Source organism: Mya arenaria, chromosome 6 (genome assembly GCF_026914265.1).
Source record: "Mya arenaria isolate MELC-2E11 chromosome 6, ASM2691426v1".
NCBI classification, from domain to species: Eukaryota; Metazoa; Mollusca; class Bivalvia; order Myida; family Myidae; genus Mya; species Mya arenaria.
In genome coordinates this window covers 35000881-35021446 of record NC_069127.1, presented here as the reverse complement: position 1 = coordinate 35021446, position 20566 = coordinate 35000881, and the positions used below count along the sequence as shown (strand labels likewise).

Below are 20566 nucleotides of genomic sequence, written 5' to 3'. Positions count from 1 at the left end.
ATAGCTCGGCCTCCTCCGACAAAGCTTCGAGATAGACCTCTTTATACAATCGTAACAACTCGGCCATGGCCGAAATGTTCCGAGCGATTTAAAACTGTGCCCTATGGCCTTGCAGGTGCCATTCATGTATATATCGTTATGTTTTGACAGAATGAAATGAAAAAAAGCCGTCAAACTCATAATTATAAGTTGGATATTTATTTTTTTGTGTACAGAACTAATATAAAATAACATTATCTGGTAATATTTCTTGTTTTTATAATATTTTATAGACGCTATATGCTTTAACCCGGAATCCTGATCGGAACAACTACCCACTTTTGATACTAAACAATTTGTACGTGAAGGATTTGCCATATTTAAAATCTAAAAAAAATCTGTCAACGTACAATTATTTGGACTAGGGATGTGCCTAACCAAGGGTCCCTGGGGTGTGGGGCATTTGGCAGGGATTTTACCAACAGTTCATCTACGCAACGCAGGGATTTTACCTGGGCTTGGCTGGACGGAAAGTCAAAGTCCCCACTATTCGCCAGATCTGGGGGGGGGGGAGGGCGTGGTCTCAATTGACTGGTGCATAATGATAGCTGAAAAACATACAGCCCAGATTGGCAATCCCTAGTCGCCATACTGGCCAGATTGAAAGACCAAATGCTTTGCGTGACGGGTTTAAAATTGGTTCACCAATATGGGCTGTATGGTTCACTGAGCCTGGACATATCATATGCCTGCTATTGACAAATTGGACATAGACACCCTTGAAATTACTATTTTCACATTATCAATTAATTGGACATATAACCATTACTTACACCAACACCTGATTCTGTTTGAAGTAATTTGAGTGAATGTTTTAATTTCCATTTTTTTCAGTTTGATTCTTCTAAATGTGAAAAGTTTGAAGACTTCCCAATATGCAAGAAAACATTGAAAGGTATATTCTGTTAACAGCTTCAAGTAATCATTACGCTATTTGATGTCAGAAAGTTGTCATATATTTTCATCCTTTAAGAAGAATCGTAAACTCCGCCATGTATCAAACATAAGGGGCTTATAGAAATGGGACTTAATTTCAGCAGTCTTTGATAAAAGTTAAAATGTTTTAGCAAGCATTGACATATAATCATTGTGAATGTAAAGACATATATGCATCACAGACTAGGGTTTTGCTAACTGCATTTATGTTGCTCATAAGGAACTTGTTTTCAAAGACAATTTTGAAAGCCGGTTTGAGTTAAAGGATCTCGTACTATCAGACCCCTTGTATAAAATTGTGAAATGCTTAAAAAAATGATAGAAATTTGTTTTAAGGTTTGACAAGCAGCAAGTTTATGAAGCCCACAGACATTCAACGAGAGGCAATTGGCCTGGCACTGAATGGCAATGATATTTTGGGCGCAGCAAAAACTGGCTCAGGGAAAACACTTGCTTTCATTATCCCGGTAAGCATTCACAGCTGTTATATACCAAATCCTAATATAACAAGTTATATGTTCAAATTGTTAACACTAATTTACTATGATATCACCTCAGTCAAACAGCTGTTTTATTTTAAAAATCAGATAGTGACTGAGGTATTGTGAGAAAAAGTTAATAATAAAAAAACTCTTTTCTGATGTTAGTACAATATTTTGTTGCATGTTTTCAACATGTTTCAACATGTTTACAAGAACCCACATGTATTTTTTAGCTCATTATATGATTTTATTGTTCCTCCTTGTTTTATTTGAAGGCAATATTATTTGGACAAATGTGTTCGATTATTCTTTAAATAGCCTTTTAAAGATTGTGTTCATACAGATTTCTTTCTTCTGATAGATTTTGGAGCACCTGTACAGTGAGAAGTGGTCGCAGAATGATGGTCTGGGTGCTCTGATTATCTCCCCAACCCGGGAACTCGCTTTCCAGACGTTCGAGGTGCTTAAGAAGATTGGCAAGTTTCATGACTTCTCCGCAGGGCTCGTCATTGGCGGAAAGGTAATATTTTTCTTGATTTAATATTGGTGAATCAAAAATCTATTTTCGTAAATGAAAATACAGTATTCTTATAGTGTTTAATTATTATTTTGAAAAGATTGATAATTAAATTATTTTGTTATGTACATGTGCTGGAAGGTTTCTCAATGCTAGCGAAATTAAGTAATTGGGCATGCAAAACCATGCTGGTTCTTAAATAAATGATTTCTAAAGATGATATTGTTCTGAAATTTGACTAGTATGAGGTTCCCTTCTGTTTTATAGTGACATTGATGAATTCAATCATTGAGTCATCATTGTAACAATCATTCAAGGTGAACAACATGTTATACTTGAACAAGTGATTATAAGTTTAGAAAAGATTCCTATAGCTTGCTAGTATATTTATATGTAAAATTCATCTTGTTATGATGTTTTCTCCAGCCGTTGAAAGAGGAAGCTGGAAGAATCAACAGGACGAACATAGTTGTTTGTACACCCGGACGACTGCTACAACACATGGATGAGACAACATACTTCAATGCTGACTCCCTGCAAATAGTTGGTAGGTAGTAGAGATGACTAACATATTGTGTTTTTATATGTATGTTATGAACTATTGATGCACTTGTGTCTGTCAGCATACAGTGTTCTCAATAAGAACTGGCTGCCAGCCAAAATGGACGGTTTAAATGGCAATAGGGCCGGTTCAAATTTGGAAAACTAAATGAGTTTTCAATAGAATAAGTAGAAGCTGGTCGGTTACGTTACTATTTGAGATGGTTCAACCGAAACTTATTGAGAACCCTGAGCATATATCTAAGACTCTGTTCTACATTGACATGCCCGAACATCAAGAAAATGCTTTACGTCATTTCTCAGTCTTGACTTTATCCACACAACATTATGGCATGATTAAAATTTATTAACATTTTACTCATTTTAGAAGCTTATTATATGCATGAAGTCGTTAAATATATTTGCTCAGTATTCAGAATAAAGGTAATTTTAGCACAAAAAATGAACTCAAGTTATAACTCAAACATAACGAATTATTCTCAACTGTTTCATGCATATTTAATGGTCAAATCTGGTTTCCATATGATCATTCTCGTTATAGAATTTAAATTCGGTATATTAATAATTAAATACAAATATGAATAAGAAATGAAAGAACCTAAAATTATGTTCTTTTCTTTTCAATTACATACAAGATTTAAAAAATGTTCTCTGTTTAGATAAGACCTTCACATTGAGTATAACCTGATATTAGCAGATGGCGAATGTAGGTGCTTACCATTAATAGGAATTTGAATATTCGCCTTAGTTTCTTTTCTGTTTAAGATTTTCTAGGATATCCATTTCATAGTTTACAGGTTTCAGTTAACTGTCTCAAATAGTAATGTCACCTTCTTACTCTATTTCACCCTTTGCATGCTGGGTAAATTGTCGTCTGCTCAAAAATGTTGTCTGGTTTATTCTAAATTTCTTTTAATTTACTTAAAACTTTGGGGATATATTGCCTGAGTGGCAAACAGCTTGGAATTTGACCAGGCGCGGAGTTACTCGGTGTCTGGTCTGGTTCCAAGCTGTTTGCAAAGCCTTTAAAATCGCCATCAGCAGCCTAAGGGTTAATATTTACAATGTACCGGGGTACTTATTTTTTTAAACAAGCCCAATTGCCATTAGAACTGTCCATTTTGGCTAGCAGCCAGTTGTAATTGAGAACACTTAAGTTTATCAATTACATGATTGTTTATAAAAGTGTAAATTTTTATTTTGCATCTATTCATCACATTGGGTATTAAAAAATTTAAACTACAACCATTATCATAAGACTTGAACAAAAATTACACAATACAGAACAAATATACCAATTTCAGTGTTGGATGAGGCTGACCGTATACTAGACATGGGCTTTTCACAAACAATGAACGCCATCATAGAAAACCTGCCCGCTGAGAGACAAACACTGCTGTTCTCCGCAACACAGACAAGGTACAGTGATAGAGGACATTTATACGCATTTCAGCTTAGGACAAGGCTGACTGTATTATGAACCTGTGGTTTGCCATCATAGAAAACCTGCTCGTAAAACAAAACAGACAAGGTAAAGTGGTAATATGGAATGGGTTTTAGTCTGAACACCGTAAAATCAGCCTGTGATAAGTTGTCATGAAAACATTGAGTCGATGAAAAGTATGAAATATTTCCAATAGCTGTGAGATTGGCTCTGCTCTTCTCAAAGGCATAGACAAGGTATTAGGTAAGCTGGTCGGGAACGATATGTATCTGTTGACAGTGTGATTATTGCTTTGCCCTTTTATTTTGTCCAAGGCCTAAAAAAAAAATTGTTTGGTTAGGGTTACATCCTTAAAAAAAATAGGTAGGGTAGGTAGGCTTTTTATTTTTTTTTATTTTTTTTTTTTATTAGGTTTTATATAAGAATATAATTTTCATCATTGGAGAATGGTGTTAAAGCTATCTTCTGTACAAGCATTTAAGGTTTAAACTTAATATTAAAAAGCAATTAAAAAAAAACGATTTTTTTTTTTTTTTTTTTTTTTTTTTTTTTTTTTAGTTTTTCATTTTTTTTTCAAACTGACTATAAAAACGGTAGGGTCGGCGCAAATGTTTTTTTTTTTAGGCCTAAGGATGTGAAAATAAATTGGATTTGATTATGTTGTGACACAATGATGAAGTATAATAGCGTCAACCATTTTATCAGTTTACATAACTGATAATTTTATGTAGAATAATTAAGTGAGATTTTTTGTATTAAGAGATATATTTATAAAAGATTCTTGTTTTGGATTGTATCATAACTACTCCACTGTATACAATTGGGATATTTGTGAATGTCATGAGAATGTTCTATGTAGGTCAGGGGGTAAAGAAGTCATACCCAGCAAATTCGGTCTTACTAGCCAAGTGTGTTACGAATGTCGGACAATCTTGACAAAATTTTGATGTATATTCGTATGTATCTTGCAGGTCAGTGAAGGACCTGGCTCGATTGAGTCTCACTGACCCAGTGTTTGTTTCCGTGCACGAGAACGCCACCAATAGTACACCTGAACAGCTGGAACAGGTATTTCAGATATATTCTATTTTTAGCTTTACTTATGAGAATAATTAATGTAGATCAGTGAAAAGCAGGCACCAACATCTAACATAAATGTTTGTGGAGCTATCAGAGAACTAACTTTATTGTTGGTCTGATTCCTGAAGTGGCACAAACGTCAAAGACAACAATTTACATAAAATAGTTGAGAATACAATTTGCATAAAAAAGATGAGAATACGTTGTTAATTGATAAATGTTTGGGTTACGACCTTAAAAGTGTCAATTATTACATATTTCCATGTATGGGTTATAGCCTGAAAGATATCTGTATGGTTATAAAATTCGGAGTATATAATTTTCCCTGTTTCAGAGCTACATGGTGTGTGAGCAGCATGAGAAATTGAACCTGCTGTGGTCGTTCCTGAAGAACCATCTACAGTCCAAGATACTGGTCTTCCTCACTTGTTGTAAAGAGGTACCAAACTGGCATAATATGTATGAATATATTAAGCTTGATCGTTTTTAGGGAAAAAAAAGAGTACTGGCAAATTGTGAAAGCCTTGATTTCAAAAGTGTCTGGTTGGTAGGGGTTGTTTCAGAAACCCCATTTGCCGAAAATTGCAACCTGTAGAAGATATTTAAATGAATAATACAGTGCAAGGATGGAAACAACAGAGGCACGTCAAGAATTAAAGGGACTGTACACCGGATTGGCACCAAAAAATGTTTTTTTTCTGTAACGAATATCAGGACAATTATCTAATAGAACGTGTTACACTTTGATATCATAATTGTAAAAAAAAACTACCAAAATGTAAAAAAAAAAATGTGTCGGAGACCAGGTTCGAACCCGTGTCGCCAAAATTGCAGTCCAGCGTTGTATCTACTGAGTTACGTAGGCTTACTCTAATTGGGTGACATAATTAAGCTATATACCTACCTCGGTTATATCATGTGATAACACCGACTAGCCAATCACGCTTAAGGAATGAATTCTACCTGGTAGACATACCAAGTAATCTTTTTTAATGGAAAAATACGAAATAAATGCTAAACTTAAATAAATTGTAAACTATGTAGTACTTCAGTTAGTAAGTTTCAATGCATTGTACACATCGATGCCAAGTTTATGTCAGTTTTCGACAATTTTCTTTGTTTTTGCTATTTTATCATACAGAGTACAGCCCCTTTAATATGAACCCTGTTAAGAGGCTCAAGGCTTGTGTCCAAAAGACCCTGAACCTTTATCTTTGCCAATAGTTGGAACCCATTGAAGATGATCACATGCATAGCACACAGCAACTATTTAAACAACAGATGCATGTCTGGGAGTCAGGAATTAGCATGAATCCTGTGTAGGGGCACAGGGCTCGGGTCCAAAAGACCCTGAACAAGAGGCATTTAAAGCACAAACAACACAGACTAAATTAATAGGACAACCCAGCCATGGTTTCTAATAAAATTGGAGGTTTTTTTTATTTACCACACATTTCGTTATATTAAACCTCATTCAATTGCAGTATGGCAATATAGTATGTTATTTTTTTATATATTTATTAGGGATGGCAAAGAGTAGTAAAATTGGTACTAGAGTACTCGCACAATCTTTCGATCGAGTACTCGGGTACTCAATTACGGTACTCGGAAAAAATGAATCGTTTTTGGGAAAGACAAGATCGTGTATACATGTATCGTTCATGGCGTATATTGTGCGTTGGTCGTATTATTGGTCATTTTCATTTTTAAATTAGACTTTCATTATATACTTAAACAGAAAATTAAATAAAAGGAAAATAATGAACGAAATACTTTGTACTGTTATTGTTGTTTATCTCATTAATATTCAAAATTCTTGATTTAAGATATCAACCAATCAATTGTGATAAACATTGCAAAAATAGTTAAAATACGCCCATTAACCCATTTCATTCTGAGACCCAGTTAGATATGATACCTTGAATATCTGGGCATTTTCCAATAACTGATAAGCCATCTGCCTTTTTATGACCATTGTGTTGTATAAACACTAATAACTTCTTTATTATTGGTACAATACCCAATAAAGATTACATATTTGGAAAGGAAATAAAAATATGCACATGTTTATGTAAGTTTTATTAGCAAATGATTTTAAATAAATTATTTTTTGCAAGTTAACCAGGTGATGATGAAAAAAAAAAACACCAAAAAATAAATATGCACAAATTGAAAGCAAAAAAAGCACACATAATTTTTTTCAAATGTCACATAATCCAATGTATGAAAGTTTCTAAATTAATCTGTCTTTAAAATGCAGAAAGAATTATGCATATATTTTAAATCTATAAAAAGTTATAACAGTTTATATCATCCCATATCCACTTCGGGGCAAATCGGGCGGGTGGATGTTCATCACGATGTTGGTTGGAATAGCAGTTTGAATCCTCGACCAGTAAGGTCCAGAAGTCTTGCCCCCATAACAGTTCTATTGATAAATGACAGTAATGCAATATCCTGGCTTTCTTGGGTCATATTGTTCTTTAGGACCACCATTCTTTGTATTCCCACTTGGAAACCTTGGGGTGATCCTCTTTGTCATTCAATCATTCTAGAACTCCTCAAGATCGTCATAAAAACTCCACCAAATAATGCAAATGTCATAGTTTGTGATTTCTATTGATGTTTTAATATGTCTTCTGTTTGTATCAAACAAATTCACATAAACTTCGTCATTATAACCATCCCAATATCACTATCGTCACTGTGGTCGAAAGTCCTATCCATTTCAACCAAAATTTGCATCAAAATCGCAATAAAAAGCTTAAATTTAACTCGATTTTTGAGTTTTAAAATTATTTCTTCATTAAAATTTTCTGCGCATCTATCTGCGCATAACATCCGGTCATTCCAGAAAACGTATAAACCGGAAACAATACAGTGAAAACGAAAGTAAATAAAGTGAAAGTTCAGTACGTCAAAAACTACACCTTTTGGTGTATCCCGCATGTAAAGGGTAACTACACCAAAAGGTGTATCCCGAATGAAATGGGTTAAGAAATCAATGCTCGTAACGGTCGCTACTCGTTCGCTCGTTAGCGTCCATTGTTTGTTGAAAGGTCTCTAATTGGTAAACAATAACTTCGCTAATTGGCATCAGTGCTAATTGGAAATAGGGGCCCTTTGTTGACAGTTTGCAACTGTCAACTAATTTATTAGGGTCAATTGTGTACACAGCGGGGATTAGAGGGACCTTAAATTGTCCTCTTGGCAACTTACCAGATCTGTTACTTCGTCTGTAAATTGTGTATTTTGTGATTTTTATAGATTATTTTTCGAGTAGTGATAAGGTACTCGAGTTCTCCGACGTTCGATCGAGTACTCAAGTACAAAGTGATTTAGTTGTCATAGCAACATACCCACTGACATAGGAAATAGTCTGAAACATCTTGCAATATTAAATCATAGAACCATACTTTTCCTCTAATTTGTTTCATACCATTACAGCATGATTAAGCTGTTTTAAGCCAATTTATTTTGTATGGTTAGTCATGTTATAGTATTCCTTGTTTCAATCTACATTTAGGTCAAGTATGTTTATGAGGCAATGCGTAGACTGAGGCCGGGAATCCCAGTGATGGCGCTGCACGGCGGGCTGCCCCAGTTACGGCGGGTTGAGGCGTACAACCAGTTTGTCAATAAACAGAGGGCATGTCTGTTTGCCACTGACATAGCAGCCAGGGGGCTAGGTAGGGAAGGATTTCATATGTAAACATCTTCATCATAAATGAATAATGCTTTCAATTCAAAGATGGTTTTTAGCTCGACTATTCGAAGAATAGGTGGGCTATACTACTCGCCCGGCGTCAGCGTCCGGTTAAAGTTTTAGGGCAAGTTGGGATTTTCACTTAAAACTCCAATACCATTCATTCAATTGACTTAATACTTCACACAGTTGTTCAGAGCCATCACATAATGAGGTTAGATAACTCCATATTATCTTTTATACAAATTATGGCCCCTGATTAACTATGGAACTTAGGTTAAAGTTTTAGGGCAGGTTGGGATATTTATTAATAACTTCTATACCCTTCATTCAATTGACTTAATACTTCACACAATTGTTCAGGACCATCACCCAATGAGGTTACCTAACTCCATATCTTAAATACAAGTTATGGCCCCTGATTGACTTAGGTTAAAGTTTTAGGCAAGTAAAAGTTAAGGGCAAGTTGGGATTTTAATAAAAAAACTTCTATACCGTTCATTCAATGCACTTAATAAAATTATTATTTACGACCATCTTACAACAAGAAACATAACTTCATTTAAACCCTAAATACAAATAAGGGCCCTTGATTTTTTTTTGATTTTTTTTTTTAATTTCTTTTGAAAGACATATTTGTATATTCTTAACCACATTTTCATAATGGGAAATCAAGTTATTTGAATGACTTGCCTCATTGTTTGGGTGGGCTGGTAGAAGGGCAGCATCGAAGTCACCTTATGTATCGAATAATTTTAGTTAGGTTTGACATAAAGAGACCAAACTTGGTAATATTACATCGTTATTGTATTCACTTCTAAGTCAAAGTGGCGTAGTCGAGCGCGCTGTCTTACGACGGCTCTTGTTAAATGACACAATATCATAAGAAGAAGAATTTCAGTTTCACATTTATTAAGTGACACAGTATAAATTCAAAGATTTGCTTGCAAAAGCATAGACATTGCTTAAACGGACCGATAAAGATTTTATTTTTTAAACTGATTCAAGTATAATAACTCCTCAGATATATTAATTCGAAAATGCGATGGTATGGTAAGTGCATTGATTATGTATTGTGGCCCCATAGTGTAAAGTTTAATTGAATGTGTATAAATACATGTAGTATCCAACAAAAAGTTATAATTATGTCATAAGCAACTAATCAGTACATATTGTATACATTTTCTTTTGAAGTTTGTTTTAATGATTACAAGCAAGCATCATGTGTATATATCACCCCTTAGTGTAAGAACTCGGTTACATGCATATTAAAGAATGAATAAGGCCTTTAAAGAGTTCTTTCATTAAGATGATGATATGCAGCAGTATCTATATGTGGATCTCAGCCTTTATCAATAAAGATTTCTTAGTGGTGAACTGGGCAGTACAGTTAGACTGTACGTAGAATGTGAACATGTACATCAACTGAGCAGATCACATCACAAGGTTTCTGGTGCTGAACTTGGTCAAACAGTTTATTGACCAGATGATGCAAACATGTACACTTGATGCTCGGGCCCCACTTCTTGCTATGAAAAGGAAGTATGGGCCTTGCTTATGCTCCTGCTAATATTTTTTTCAATTCCAGATTTCCCGGCAGTGAACTGGGTAGTACAACTAGACTGCCCTGAGGATGCGAACACTTACATTCACCGCGCTGGTCGCACTGCACGATATGAAAAAGATGGACAGGCCTTACTTGTCCTTTTGCCATCAGAGGAGGAAGCCATGGTCAAACAACTCAACGACAAGAAAATACCCATCGAGAAAATAAGGTAAATTTTTGTCCAGTACTATACAGGTTGTGTTGTGTTCAAAAGTTAAAAAAAACTTTGTAGACTCTATACAGAACATTATTTCTACCCAGTCTCATTAAATTTGGCGAGAATGCATGCAAGATAGAATTTTGTATTTGGAAATGAGAATATTTGCCTTGTTAAAATCTAAATCCAATACTGTATGTGGTTATGTTATTTCAAAGCTAGGTCAGTTGGTGTATTGTAAAAAAAGCTTTGTATATCCTATACAGGACAGAATTTCTACCCAATTTCATTGGTCAGAATGCTTGTTTTCTATTTATATCTAGGTCAAGTTCTTTAAAAGGCTTGCTTTGACATTTAAACATAAACTTATGCACATAAGTGATATAGGGTATACATGGTGTTGTTATAACATATTGCATATCCACTTCAGAGTGAATCGGAAGCGCTTATACAGCATCCAGGCCAAAATGGAGTCTAATTGTGCCGCCGAACCTGAATTGAAGGAAGCTGCGCAAAGGGTAATTAATATATTTATTTTCTATAGTTTGATAACTTAATTATTAAGCATTTCACTTGAATTTTAAAAGAATTAAACAAAAATATTTCATTCACCGTCTGCCCAATGAAATATTTACATAGTTTTATTTGGATACTTACTGTGTCACCTGTGAATGACATAAGGGACTTAATTGTCCAGCAAATGCGTCTCAATTGTTTCTGATAAATTACAAATGATTCGGTGTAGAATCTTCAAACTTGGTATGCACATTGGTCGCTGACAGTAAATGACTGTCGTGCCTACCATTACTTAAAAAATTAAAGACGCTCCAGAGTGACAAGACATCTGATTCATGGAATTCTATATTGATATCTTTATATTTCATCAATTAACTGTTTATTGACAAGTATTTCTATTTTGTCTCAGGCATTCATGACGTACCTGAAGTCTGTGTATCTCATGAGCAACAAGAAGGTGTTTGATGTCCATGCTATCGACCTTGAGCCATTTGCAAGGTGAATACATACATCTGTTAAAATGCTGTAGCCAGTTGAATATAACTGGTTACTTTTTGGTTTGGTCAAAGTCATCCAAGTTTGCATTTGATTGGTCAATAATTATCCATGAATAAATATTAACCAATCAAATCCTTTAAATATAAATACTTGTCACAACATATCCAAGTTTTATACAATTTGCTGCAGGTACAATTTCTGAGATTAATTTAATCTTCAATTCAAAATAAGTGAGTAAAAAGTGAAAGTACTCAACCTTTGAATTCCATTTTGAATGACAAACAAGATGGTTATATATTATATTTGTGAAGGTGGAAAAGAGGCTAATCTTTTGAATAATAGTTTATATTTATCGATCAGTCAGTCTGAATAGTTAAATGTAGGACCATGAAACTCCACCAATATATTGCCCTCACCAGTAGATGAAATTCTTTTGCTCAGTTGGTCAAATGTCAGATTACAATAGTGTTTGGAATTTTACTGAACAATAACTTAAATCCACATCTCTCCACTAGTACTTTTGCCCTTCAACCCCTGTTGTGTTATTGGTTAGTAGGTGAAAGGTCACAGGAATAATCATTGCATCATTTAGACACCACCATGCAGTCTCTCAAATGTTTCTGACAAAGCAGTACTAGGGAGATATAATGATTACAAGCATTTGTTTCAAAACAAGATCGCCTTTGTATGAAAAATACAAATTTTATTTAGTTTAATGAATTAAAGGTCAGAAATAGTACCCCAAATTCTCTTATCGCCTTTTTGTTGATTAATGTGAATATTTAAATCGCGGTTATACAAGGTATGCTTTATTTCAGATCACTTGGATTAGCCATTGCTCCAAAAATCAGATTTCTTAAGAAAGACCAGAAGAGAAAGGAAGAACAAGCACTTAAACAGACTGTAGTTGAACAGAAACTAGCCAAAAATGCACAGAAAAAGCCCCAGTCAGAGGAGAGCTCTTCAGAGTCTGACAGTGGAGGGGAGGAAGGTACATGTAGTGAAAGTGACTCTTCAGGAAGTGAGGTGAACTCTTCAAAGGAAATTGAAAAGAAGGTGGAAAATGGAGATTCAGACTCCAGTGAAGAGTCAGACTTAGAAAATGAAGCAAGAACTTCAAATGAAAAGAAGTTAACAAAATTAAAACAAAAAGATAAACCTGAAATTAATTTAAAGAGTGTCAAACAAACTGAGAGTGTTAGTAAACTTCAGAAAGTAAATAAATTAAGTACAAAAAAGAGTAATAAAGAGCTAGCAGACTCTGATGAAAGTAGTGAATCAGACGACAGTGAAAGTGGGGAATCTAGTGATAATGAAAGTGACTCAGATGATTCAGAAAAGCTAAAGGCATTAAAAGCAGGAAAGACTGAAAGCTTCAGTTTTGATGTTGATGAGGATGATGAGCTGTTTAAAGTGAAGAAAGATGTGGATATTGATGAAATACTTGGAGTTCTGGTAAGATTTAAATTGTGTTTTCTTGATTTGAATAGCTTTAAAGGTATTAACCATTTTTTCTTCCCAACATATATTTTTTCTAATTTCTAAAATCAATAAAAATGCTTAAATTTCATGAATGTTGAGTGGAGTAAATGCCGAAGGGTACCTTGTGCCTTTAAATTATATGAGGTGTAGTTTATTTGGCATTTACTCTGGAAAATTGTTTTTACCTAAATATATTATTTGGGATGTCTGGGGGGTTTTTTAAGAAAAAGATTGAGTTTTTTTTAATAGCCTTGATATACATGTATCATCATTGTTTTGTTGAACAGTTGGTAAAAAACTTTTACCTTGACCATAACTCAAAAACTGTTCCAAGAAATCTACATGAAACTTGGTTCACATGTTGCAAGAGACTTTGAGCATGGTAAAGCCCATTACTCTGGCTTTAATAATTATGCGTTATGCCTCTTTTTCACATAAAAACCCTAAACGTACAAGCATGGTGTTAGCTCCACATCGCTCTTGTTACCATCTCATGTGGCCTAAAGAGCTATGATAATTTATTGTATAATACAGCCGGAGGAGTCCAACGAAGAAATGTTCTCAAAGAAATCATTGAAGAAGGCCAAGAAGATTGACAAGGAAGCTTTGGCGAGGAAGTTACAGAAGAAGAAGATATTTGTCAACAGCAAGATTGTGTTCGATGAGGAGGGAGAAGTAAGTTTAGTATGATAGATAGTTAGCATTGGTTTCTAGTTAAAATTAGTGCAAGCCTTCAAGCCCTGCCATGGTAAAATGCTTTTCGAGCTTGCTAAAATTTTGGATTTAAAAGTTTATATAGCAGGGCTTGTTGAACTCTTTAATAATGTCAGGAGCACTAGTTTAAGAATTCAGGTTTTTTCTCAAGTAAAAGTCAAATTCAATGAAATGCTTCTGTAAAATCCTTTTAATATGCACAATTCAGGCCAAACAAATTCGCGTGAAACTACTGTCTGTTATTGTAGTATCAATAGCTGGCCCAATACATATGTTGATAACTGTTAGTGAGATTTACTAGTCACATGATATCCCTGGACAAACAAAAAAACATATTGTGGCATCAATCTATATTGTGCTCCTTTAAAGTCATATTTACTATACGACCCTTTTCAGCTTGTCATACCAGACTGTAAACATGTACAAATATCAAACCTTCATTTTCAGCCTGAGGTAGACCCCAACAAAGGCTCCAACGTTGACATAGAAACAGGGGACGCCGGGGGCATCAATATTGCTCTTGCAAAGAAACGTATGGAGGCCGAGGATGTTATAGATAAACAGACATACCGACAGAAGATAAAACAGAAACATAGGGTAATCCTTGCAGGATTGTCTAGTATAAGGGTTTTAGTACTTTTTTATCTATGAAGGACAAATGGTGCCGATACTGGTCTCAAATTGGGCTGAAAGGCTACAAAAATAGGACAGAGTGAAGCACCCTTTCATAACTAGCTAAAACCATACCATAGCTATAGCACCATTCTGCCATCATTTGTACTGCCATTATCTGATCTGTCAGTGGCTGTGTAAGCAGTTGTAGTCCTGCAATAACTTAAGCAGTTGCCCTAACTCAACTCTAAAGAATATTTACAATATTCAAATGAAAAATTGTGTACACTATTTAATAACAACATGCATACAAGCGTGTTTTAGACTAGCTTAAATATTTTGAGTAAGGCCATTGTGATTCTCTTTAGTTTGTTTGGTTTTTTTAAAAAAAAAAGTCAAGTTAATGTCATATTCTTTGTGTTGTTAGTGTCGGGCAAACATTTAACCTTAGCCATAACTCAAAAATGTAAAATGATATTAAATGAAACTTGGTACACATGTTGCCAGAAACAAAATGCACAAGTTTAGCTGGGCCTGTTTTTAACCATAATGTTTATACATAGTTGTTGTTTTTTTAACAGGAGGAGAGATTGAAGAAGAAAGATGAGAGGAGAGCCAACAACAAGAGGGCGGCCAACAACAGTGAGGTAGGTGTTGTCAGATTCTAGCTGAAAACTCTCCTTCCATTTTAATGGGCTGAATTCAGGTTTTCAAGGAGTTTTGGGACTCATGAGAAATTCAGGTGCTTTTCAAGAAGTTTTTGGGACTCATGAGAAATTCAGGTGCTTTTCAAGCAGTTTTGGGACTCATGAGAAATCCAGGTGCTTTTCAAGGAGTTTTGGGACTCATGAGAAATTCAGGTGCTTTTCAAGCAGTTTTGGAACTCATGAGAAATTCAGGTGCTTTTCAAGCAGTTTTGGGACTCATGAGAAATTCAGGTGCTTTTCAAGCAGTTTTGGGACTCATGAGAAATTCAGGTGTTTTCAAGGAGTTTTGGGACTCATGAAAAATTCAGGTGCTTTTCAAGGAGTTTTGGGACTCATGAGAAATTCAGATACTTTTCAAGGAGTTAATAGACTCATGAGAAATTCAGGTGCTTTTCAAGCAGTTTTGGGACTCATGAGAAATTCAGGTGCTTTTCAAGCAGTTTTGGGACTCATGAGAAATTCAGGTGCTTTTCAAGGAGTTTTGGGACTCATGAGAAATTCAGGTGCTTTTCAAGGAGTTTTGGGACTCATGAGAAATTCAGGTGCTTTTCAAGGAGTTTTGGGACTCATGAGAAATTCAGGTGCTTTTCAAGGAGTTTTGGGACTCATGAGAAATTCAGATACTTTTCAAGGAGTTAATGGACTCATGAGAAATTCAGGTGCTTTTCAAGGAGTTTTGGGACTCATGAGAAATTCAGGTGCTTTTCAAGGAGTTTTGGGACTCATGAGAAATTCAGATGCTTTTCAAGGAGTTAATGGACTCATGAGAAATTCAGATACTTTTCAAGGAGTTAATGGACTCGTGAGAAATTCAGGTGCTTTTCAAGCAGTTTTGGGACTCGTGAGAAATTCAGGTGCTTTTCAAGCAGTTTTGGGACTCATGAGAAATTCAGGTGCTTTTCAAGGAGTTTTGGGACTCATGAGAAATTCAGGTGCTTTTCAAGGAGTTTTGGGACTCATGAGAAATTCAGGTGCTTTTCAAGGAGTTTTGGGACTCATGAGAAATTCAGGTGCTTTTTCAGGATTTTCAAGGAGTTTTGGGACTCGTGAGAAATTCAGGTGCTTTTCAAGCAGTTTTGGGGCTCATGAGAAATTCAGGTGCTTTTCAAGCAGTTTTGGGACTCATGAGAAATTCAGGTGCTTTTCAAGCAGTTTTGGGACTCATGAGAAATTCAGGTGCTTTTCAAGCAGTTTTGGGACTCATGAGAAATTCAGGTGCTTTTCAAGCAGTTTTGGGACTCATGAGTATTCCCTATTCAATAAGGAAGAAAATCTAAAAAACATGTCATTATTTGGTGAAGGGTATAGTCAGCATGGGCAAAGGCCCTAACATATATCTCTTTTCCCACATGACGAAGAGATGGAGGTAGTGTTGGATTAGTGCCGCACTCTGCCATCATAACATTGTCCATGCTTTGATGACCATGCGTGTAGGCTCACATTGCATTCTTGACCATTTTGAATGTTCACAGATTGATGACCTTGAGTGTTTAACTTTCCCCGTATAGGATGATGACATTGAAGCAGTGCTTGGGTCCAGTAATGGAGAGTGGAAAAAATAATTCTTTATTCTTCCTACCTGATCAAGACATTGTGTACAGTGAATGTGGGTGTATGTGCCTAAATATGAATATGTACTTATTAACCTTTCCCTCCCAGAATGAGGAGAGGGCACCTGTTCTGGGATCCTTACTATGACTCGTCATGTGTTGATGGCTAGGCAATGGCATATGTTGAAACATTTCTACCATGTGTGTATGTGCACGATGGCTACGGGCGCATATATAGCCATGAGTGTCTGTTTACCCAGCTATGGCCATAGTATGTTCACACATGATTACTAGTGAATATATATTTTCCCCTTCAGGATGAGGAGGTTCAGGCAGTGCTGGGCTCCAGTGATGGCGAGGATAAAGCTGATCCTCTGTCCTTCATACCCGACCCAGACGAAATATATGGTGCACGTGGTTCGGACGAGAGTTCTGCAGAAAGCTATGATGATGCGAGGTATGGTTAAACACAAACAGATACTTTCACTCTTCAAGCTTGCAATTGATGTTTTAGCTTCTTTGTTTTACTATATAAAGCGGGAAATCAAGAAATGGTCATTGCCATGGTGATGTCATCAGCTTACAAAAATGTTAATATTGGAAATAACGTGAAAATTAGTGTATAACTAAACTATTGACCTGTCGTATAGTATTACTATTAACTGGTGACTTATAGATGGACAGGTGTCATGTTATAGTATACAGTTATTTCATGGTTACTTGGGTAATAGCCAAAACTGTTATCCCAAGTTGAAGGGGATGACATCTAATCTGTTTCCCGTGCCTGATAGGCATCTCTGACTTCAATGGACAAAAGTTTTGACTGTTACCCAAATAACCATGAAATAAATGTTTCATTACTTGATCAAAAGTTCATCTAAACAAAAAAGGAAAAAACTATTTTGTGAACTGATAAAAAAATATTTGAACACAGTGTTATAGACATTAAAAAACATCATAGCATGAGAGGGAAACAGTTCATACTGTTGCATAAAACTAAAACTGGTTAATTCTTTGGTACAGTTAAAACTAGCCAAAACGTTTAATTGATTAGTCAAAACTTATCCAATTAAACCCATGGACAACTTATTAAGGTCCTATACAATGGACTCCAGATTATCATGTTTGGAATACTCCTGTCATTGTTCAACTTTGTTGTAAAAGTTGTTAACTGTTGTGTTTTTCTATTTAGTCCTCCGGTGAGCAAGAAAAGGAAAATTCAGGACAAATTATCAGGGAGGAAGCAGAACACTGCTGAGTCATCCAGTGACAGTGGTGATGAAAGTGATGATGTCATCAATTCTGATGATGATGTCAGCAGTTCCGGTGGTGATGTCATGGACACTGAGCTCTCGTTGAAAGATGATGAAGCAATTGCTTTGAAGTTGTTACAAGGGATTTAATATTGCAATTAACTGTTACTCTAATATTAATATCTAAATACACTCAACAAAATTAATTAAGGGTCACTTATTAAAATAGACGTTTTCACAGTCAGATTTCATTTAAACTTGTACATAATTATACCCTTATATATAAGCAGTCATCGAAATTAGACTTTCATATGAACATGCACAAATTCTTATCCTATTGCATGGCATAATTTTTTTAACAAGCCCTGCTTTATGAAATTCAGAATTTGAGCAAGCCCACACAACATTTTACCTGTGCAGGGCTTAACAGCTTGTGTTAATTTCGACCACTGTTCGGTAGATTTCTTTTTACTGACCTATTGCTTTTCTCAATATTTCAGTAAGCAATTGTTCAGACTGGTGCTTATCATAAATCAGTTGTTTGATATCAATTTGTCAGCTATTTTAAAGGTGACCCCTTCTTTATTTTGTTTAATGTATATTGTTAAAATTGGTATGTGAAGACAAATAAAACGGTATAAAGCATTTCTTCTCTTTATTGCCTTTGAGAGAAAATGTTTTACAGATCACGAGATGGAAAGACAAGAATAGTATGAAAGGAGATATAGATCTAGATGTAATATTTTATAAAGATAAAAAATAAACAAAACAATGTAATCTGAAAATATAACAAAACAATCTGTTCTATGGATATACAATTTAACAAAAAATGCTATTGAATACATTTAAATAAATCCTACAAGACTACAATAATGACATGTATAATATAACAATAATGACATGTATAATATAACAATAATGACATGTATAATACAATACTAGTATATGTACATTATTCAAGGCTTATCAGAACCATATTAACATTAAAAAGCTTGCAACAAAGCAGTTGAAATTAATACAATGTTTGGCTGCTTGTTCGGAACTTTGCATTTATACTTATAAACGTGAAATATTCAATGATCTGTTCACATATTTGAATATAAACAAGTATAGCTGAATGCCTCAAATCTTGTTAGAAATACAATAGATCACAAGTGTAACTGTATCCATTAAACTTCAAGAGAAATAACGCTTTAACAAATTTGTCATCAATCCACCCATAATGTGACTTGTATAAACATTAATGACACTAAATGCACCAGGATCAGGGGCATCTTAAGAAAATTTTAAAATACTTAAGTGTACAATTTTAAATTGTCATTCTTCTTAAAAATCTTATTCTTAAAAGTACTTTTTGCATTTTAATATCTTGTTTCCAGAATTTAAGAATATCTGCGTACCTTCAATGAGTATAACACCTACCGGTGCAAAGAAATTTGTGTTATTTTGTGAATTTGAAGAAAAATATACAATTTCAATTTATAACCGAGGTGCATCTGTAATAAGTCTGACACAAGGTGGCTGTTGATTAAGCATCCTGGGTGGGGGGATATTTTCAATAGTGGTATTGGGATGTTGAAAATCTCCCATTTGAAAACTCAATCGAGTCTTTATAAAATGGCTCCTGAAAACAGTGGCCTAACAAATGATGAACAATAGAAATGCAAAGACACTTCACCAAGAGACAAATACACAACACAGATTATATATCTGTGTGAATGAAAGATGCTCTTGTACATTCAAGGCACTATGCATTTTAAGGTACACATGTATTATGTTGGAAGATATATTCAAAATGATTTATTGCACCACAAATGGTTTGATGTCATGAATGTTTAGAAAATAGTTCTGATAATTTTATGATGGATATACAGGCATAACTGAAAATTTCGAAGTCGTTGGGATAACACTGAGATACCGATCATTCGATATAACCGAAATACAAAAAATGTACAACTTTACCGAACACATTAAAAAAAGTTCGAAATAACCGAGCATCGAGACAATAGAGTTCGACATAGCGAGTTTCGACTGTATTTTACATTCCATATATGTACATGAAATTGAGCTTTAAAATAAATCATTCATGTAAAATTTCTTTTTAAAACCGTGCCGGGTTTCCTAAATGAAATATTTGCATTCACAATTTAAAAAGTCTCAGACCCCGTGTCTAAATTGTCCCTGAAGAATCACCCTGATGGCGCTGGTCGTCTCACTGTCCGGCAGATTTCGGTATGTTGTCTGGTATGAGATACACGTAAGGTATTTCGAGATCGTCGTTGCGCGCGCGGATTTGGCGGGAAATTTCGCTCATCTCGTCTGCAAACCAGTCTAGAATGTCTCGGACTTCCGTCTCCGTGTAAAAGCTCTCCTTGAACTCGCCCAGGTAGATCTGGCAAATGGTACAATCAAGACTATAAAGTTAAAACTAGTACAGAACGATCTGTCATAAGCGGCCTCGGAGGAGATGCAACTATCCGTACCCCCCCCCCCCCCCCCCCCTAAATAGTCCAAGTGTACTTACTATTTCAATTAAGGAGCGAAAATAGTAATAAAATACGCCCTAAAATGCACCATTTCGGACTAGATTTTGTTGAAATTATCTTTGGAGAGTAACCCCCCTCCCCCCCCCCCCCCGCAACCTTTAAACAAAGTTGAAATCGATTATAAGGGAGGCGCTCAAGTCGAAAGGTTTCGCCCCTAAGA

The 20566-nt window shown here is 35.2% G+C and overlaps 2 protein-coding genes across 4 annotated transcripts in view; one reads left to right on the top strand and one right to left on the bottom strand.

Moving 5' to 3' along the window:
* LOC128237472 (probable ATP-dependent RNA helicase DDX10) overlaps nucleotides 1–18507 on the top strand; it is a 19311-nt gene extending 804 nt beyond the window's left edge. Inside the window, exons 2-18 of the mRNA XM_052953042.1 lie at nucleotides 874–934; nucleotides 1312–1442; nucleotides 1819–1977; nucleotides 2401–2521; nucleotides 3840–3954; nucleotides 4951–5047; nucleotides 5394–5498; nucleotides 8586–8748; nucleotides 10354–10540; nucleotides 10959–11046; nucleotides 11454–11542; nucleotides 12361–12997; nucleotides 13559–13699; nucleotides 14186–14335; nucleotides 14932–14997; nucleotides 16925–17064; nucleotides 17800–18507. Of these exons, the coding sequence (XP_052809002.1) occupies nucleotides 874–934; nucleotides 1312–1442; nucleotides 1819–1977; nucleotides 2401–2521; nucleotides 3840–3954; nucleotides 4951–5047; nucleotides 5394–5498; nucleotides 8586–8748; nucleotides 10354–10540; nucleotides 10959–11046; nucleotides 11454–11542; nucleotides 12361–12997; nucleotides 13559–13699; nucleotides 14186–14335; nucleotides 14932–14997; nucleotides 16925–17064; nucleotides 17800–18010 (2661 nt within the window). The 3' untranslated portion in view covers nucleotides 18011–18507. The remainder of the gene's footprint in view (nucleotides 1–873; nucleotides 935–1311; nucleotides 1443–1818; nucleotides 1978–2400; nucleotides 2522–3839; nucleotides 3955–4950; nucleotides 5048–5393; nucleotides 5499–8585; nucleotides 8749–10353; nucleotides 10541–10958; nucleotides 11047–11453; nucleotides 11543–12360; nucleotides 12998–13558; nucleotides 13700–14185; nucleotides 14336–14931; nucleotides 14998–16924; nucleotides 17065–17799) is intronic.
* The window catches only part of LOC128237471 (polyunsaturated fatty acid 5-lipoxygenase-like), a 29082-nt gene continuing 27016 nt past the window's right edge, over nucleotides 18501–20566 (bottom strand). For all 3 annotated transcript variants that reach the window (XM_052953039.1, XM_052953040.1, XM_052953041.1), the window contains one exon: nucleotides 18501–20252. In XM_052953039.1, the coding sequence (XP_052808999.1) occupies nucleotides 20073–20252 (180 nt within the window). In that variant the 3' untranslated portion in view covers nucleotides 18501–20072. The remainder of the gene's footprint in view (nucleotides 20253–20566) is intronic.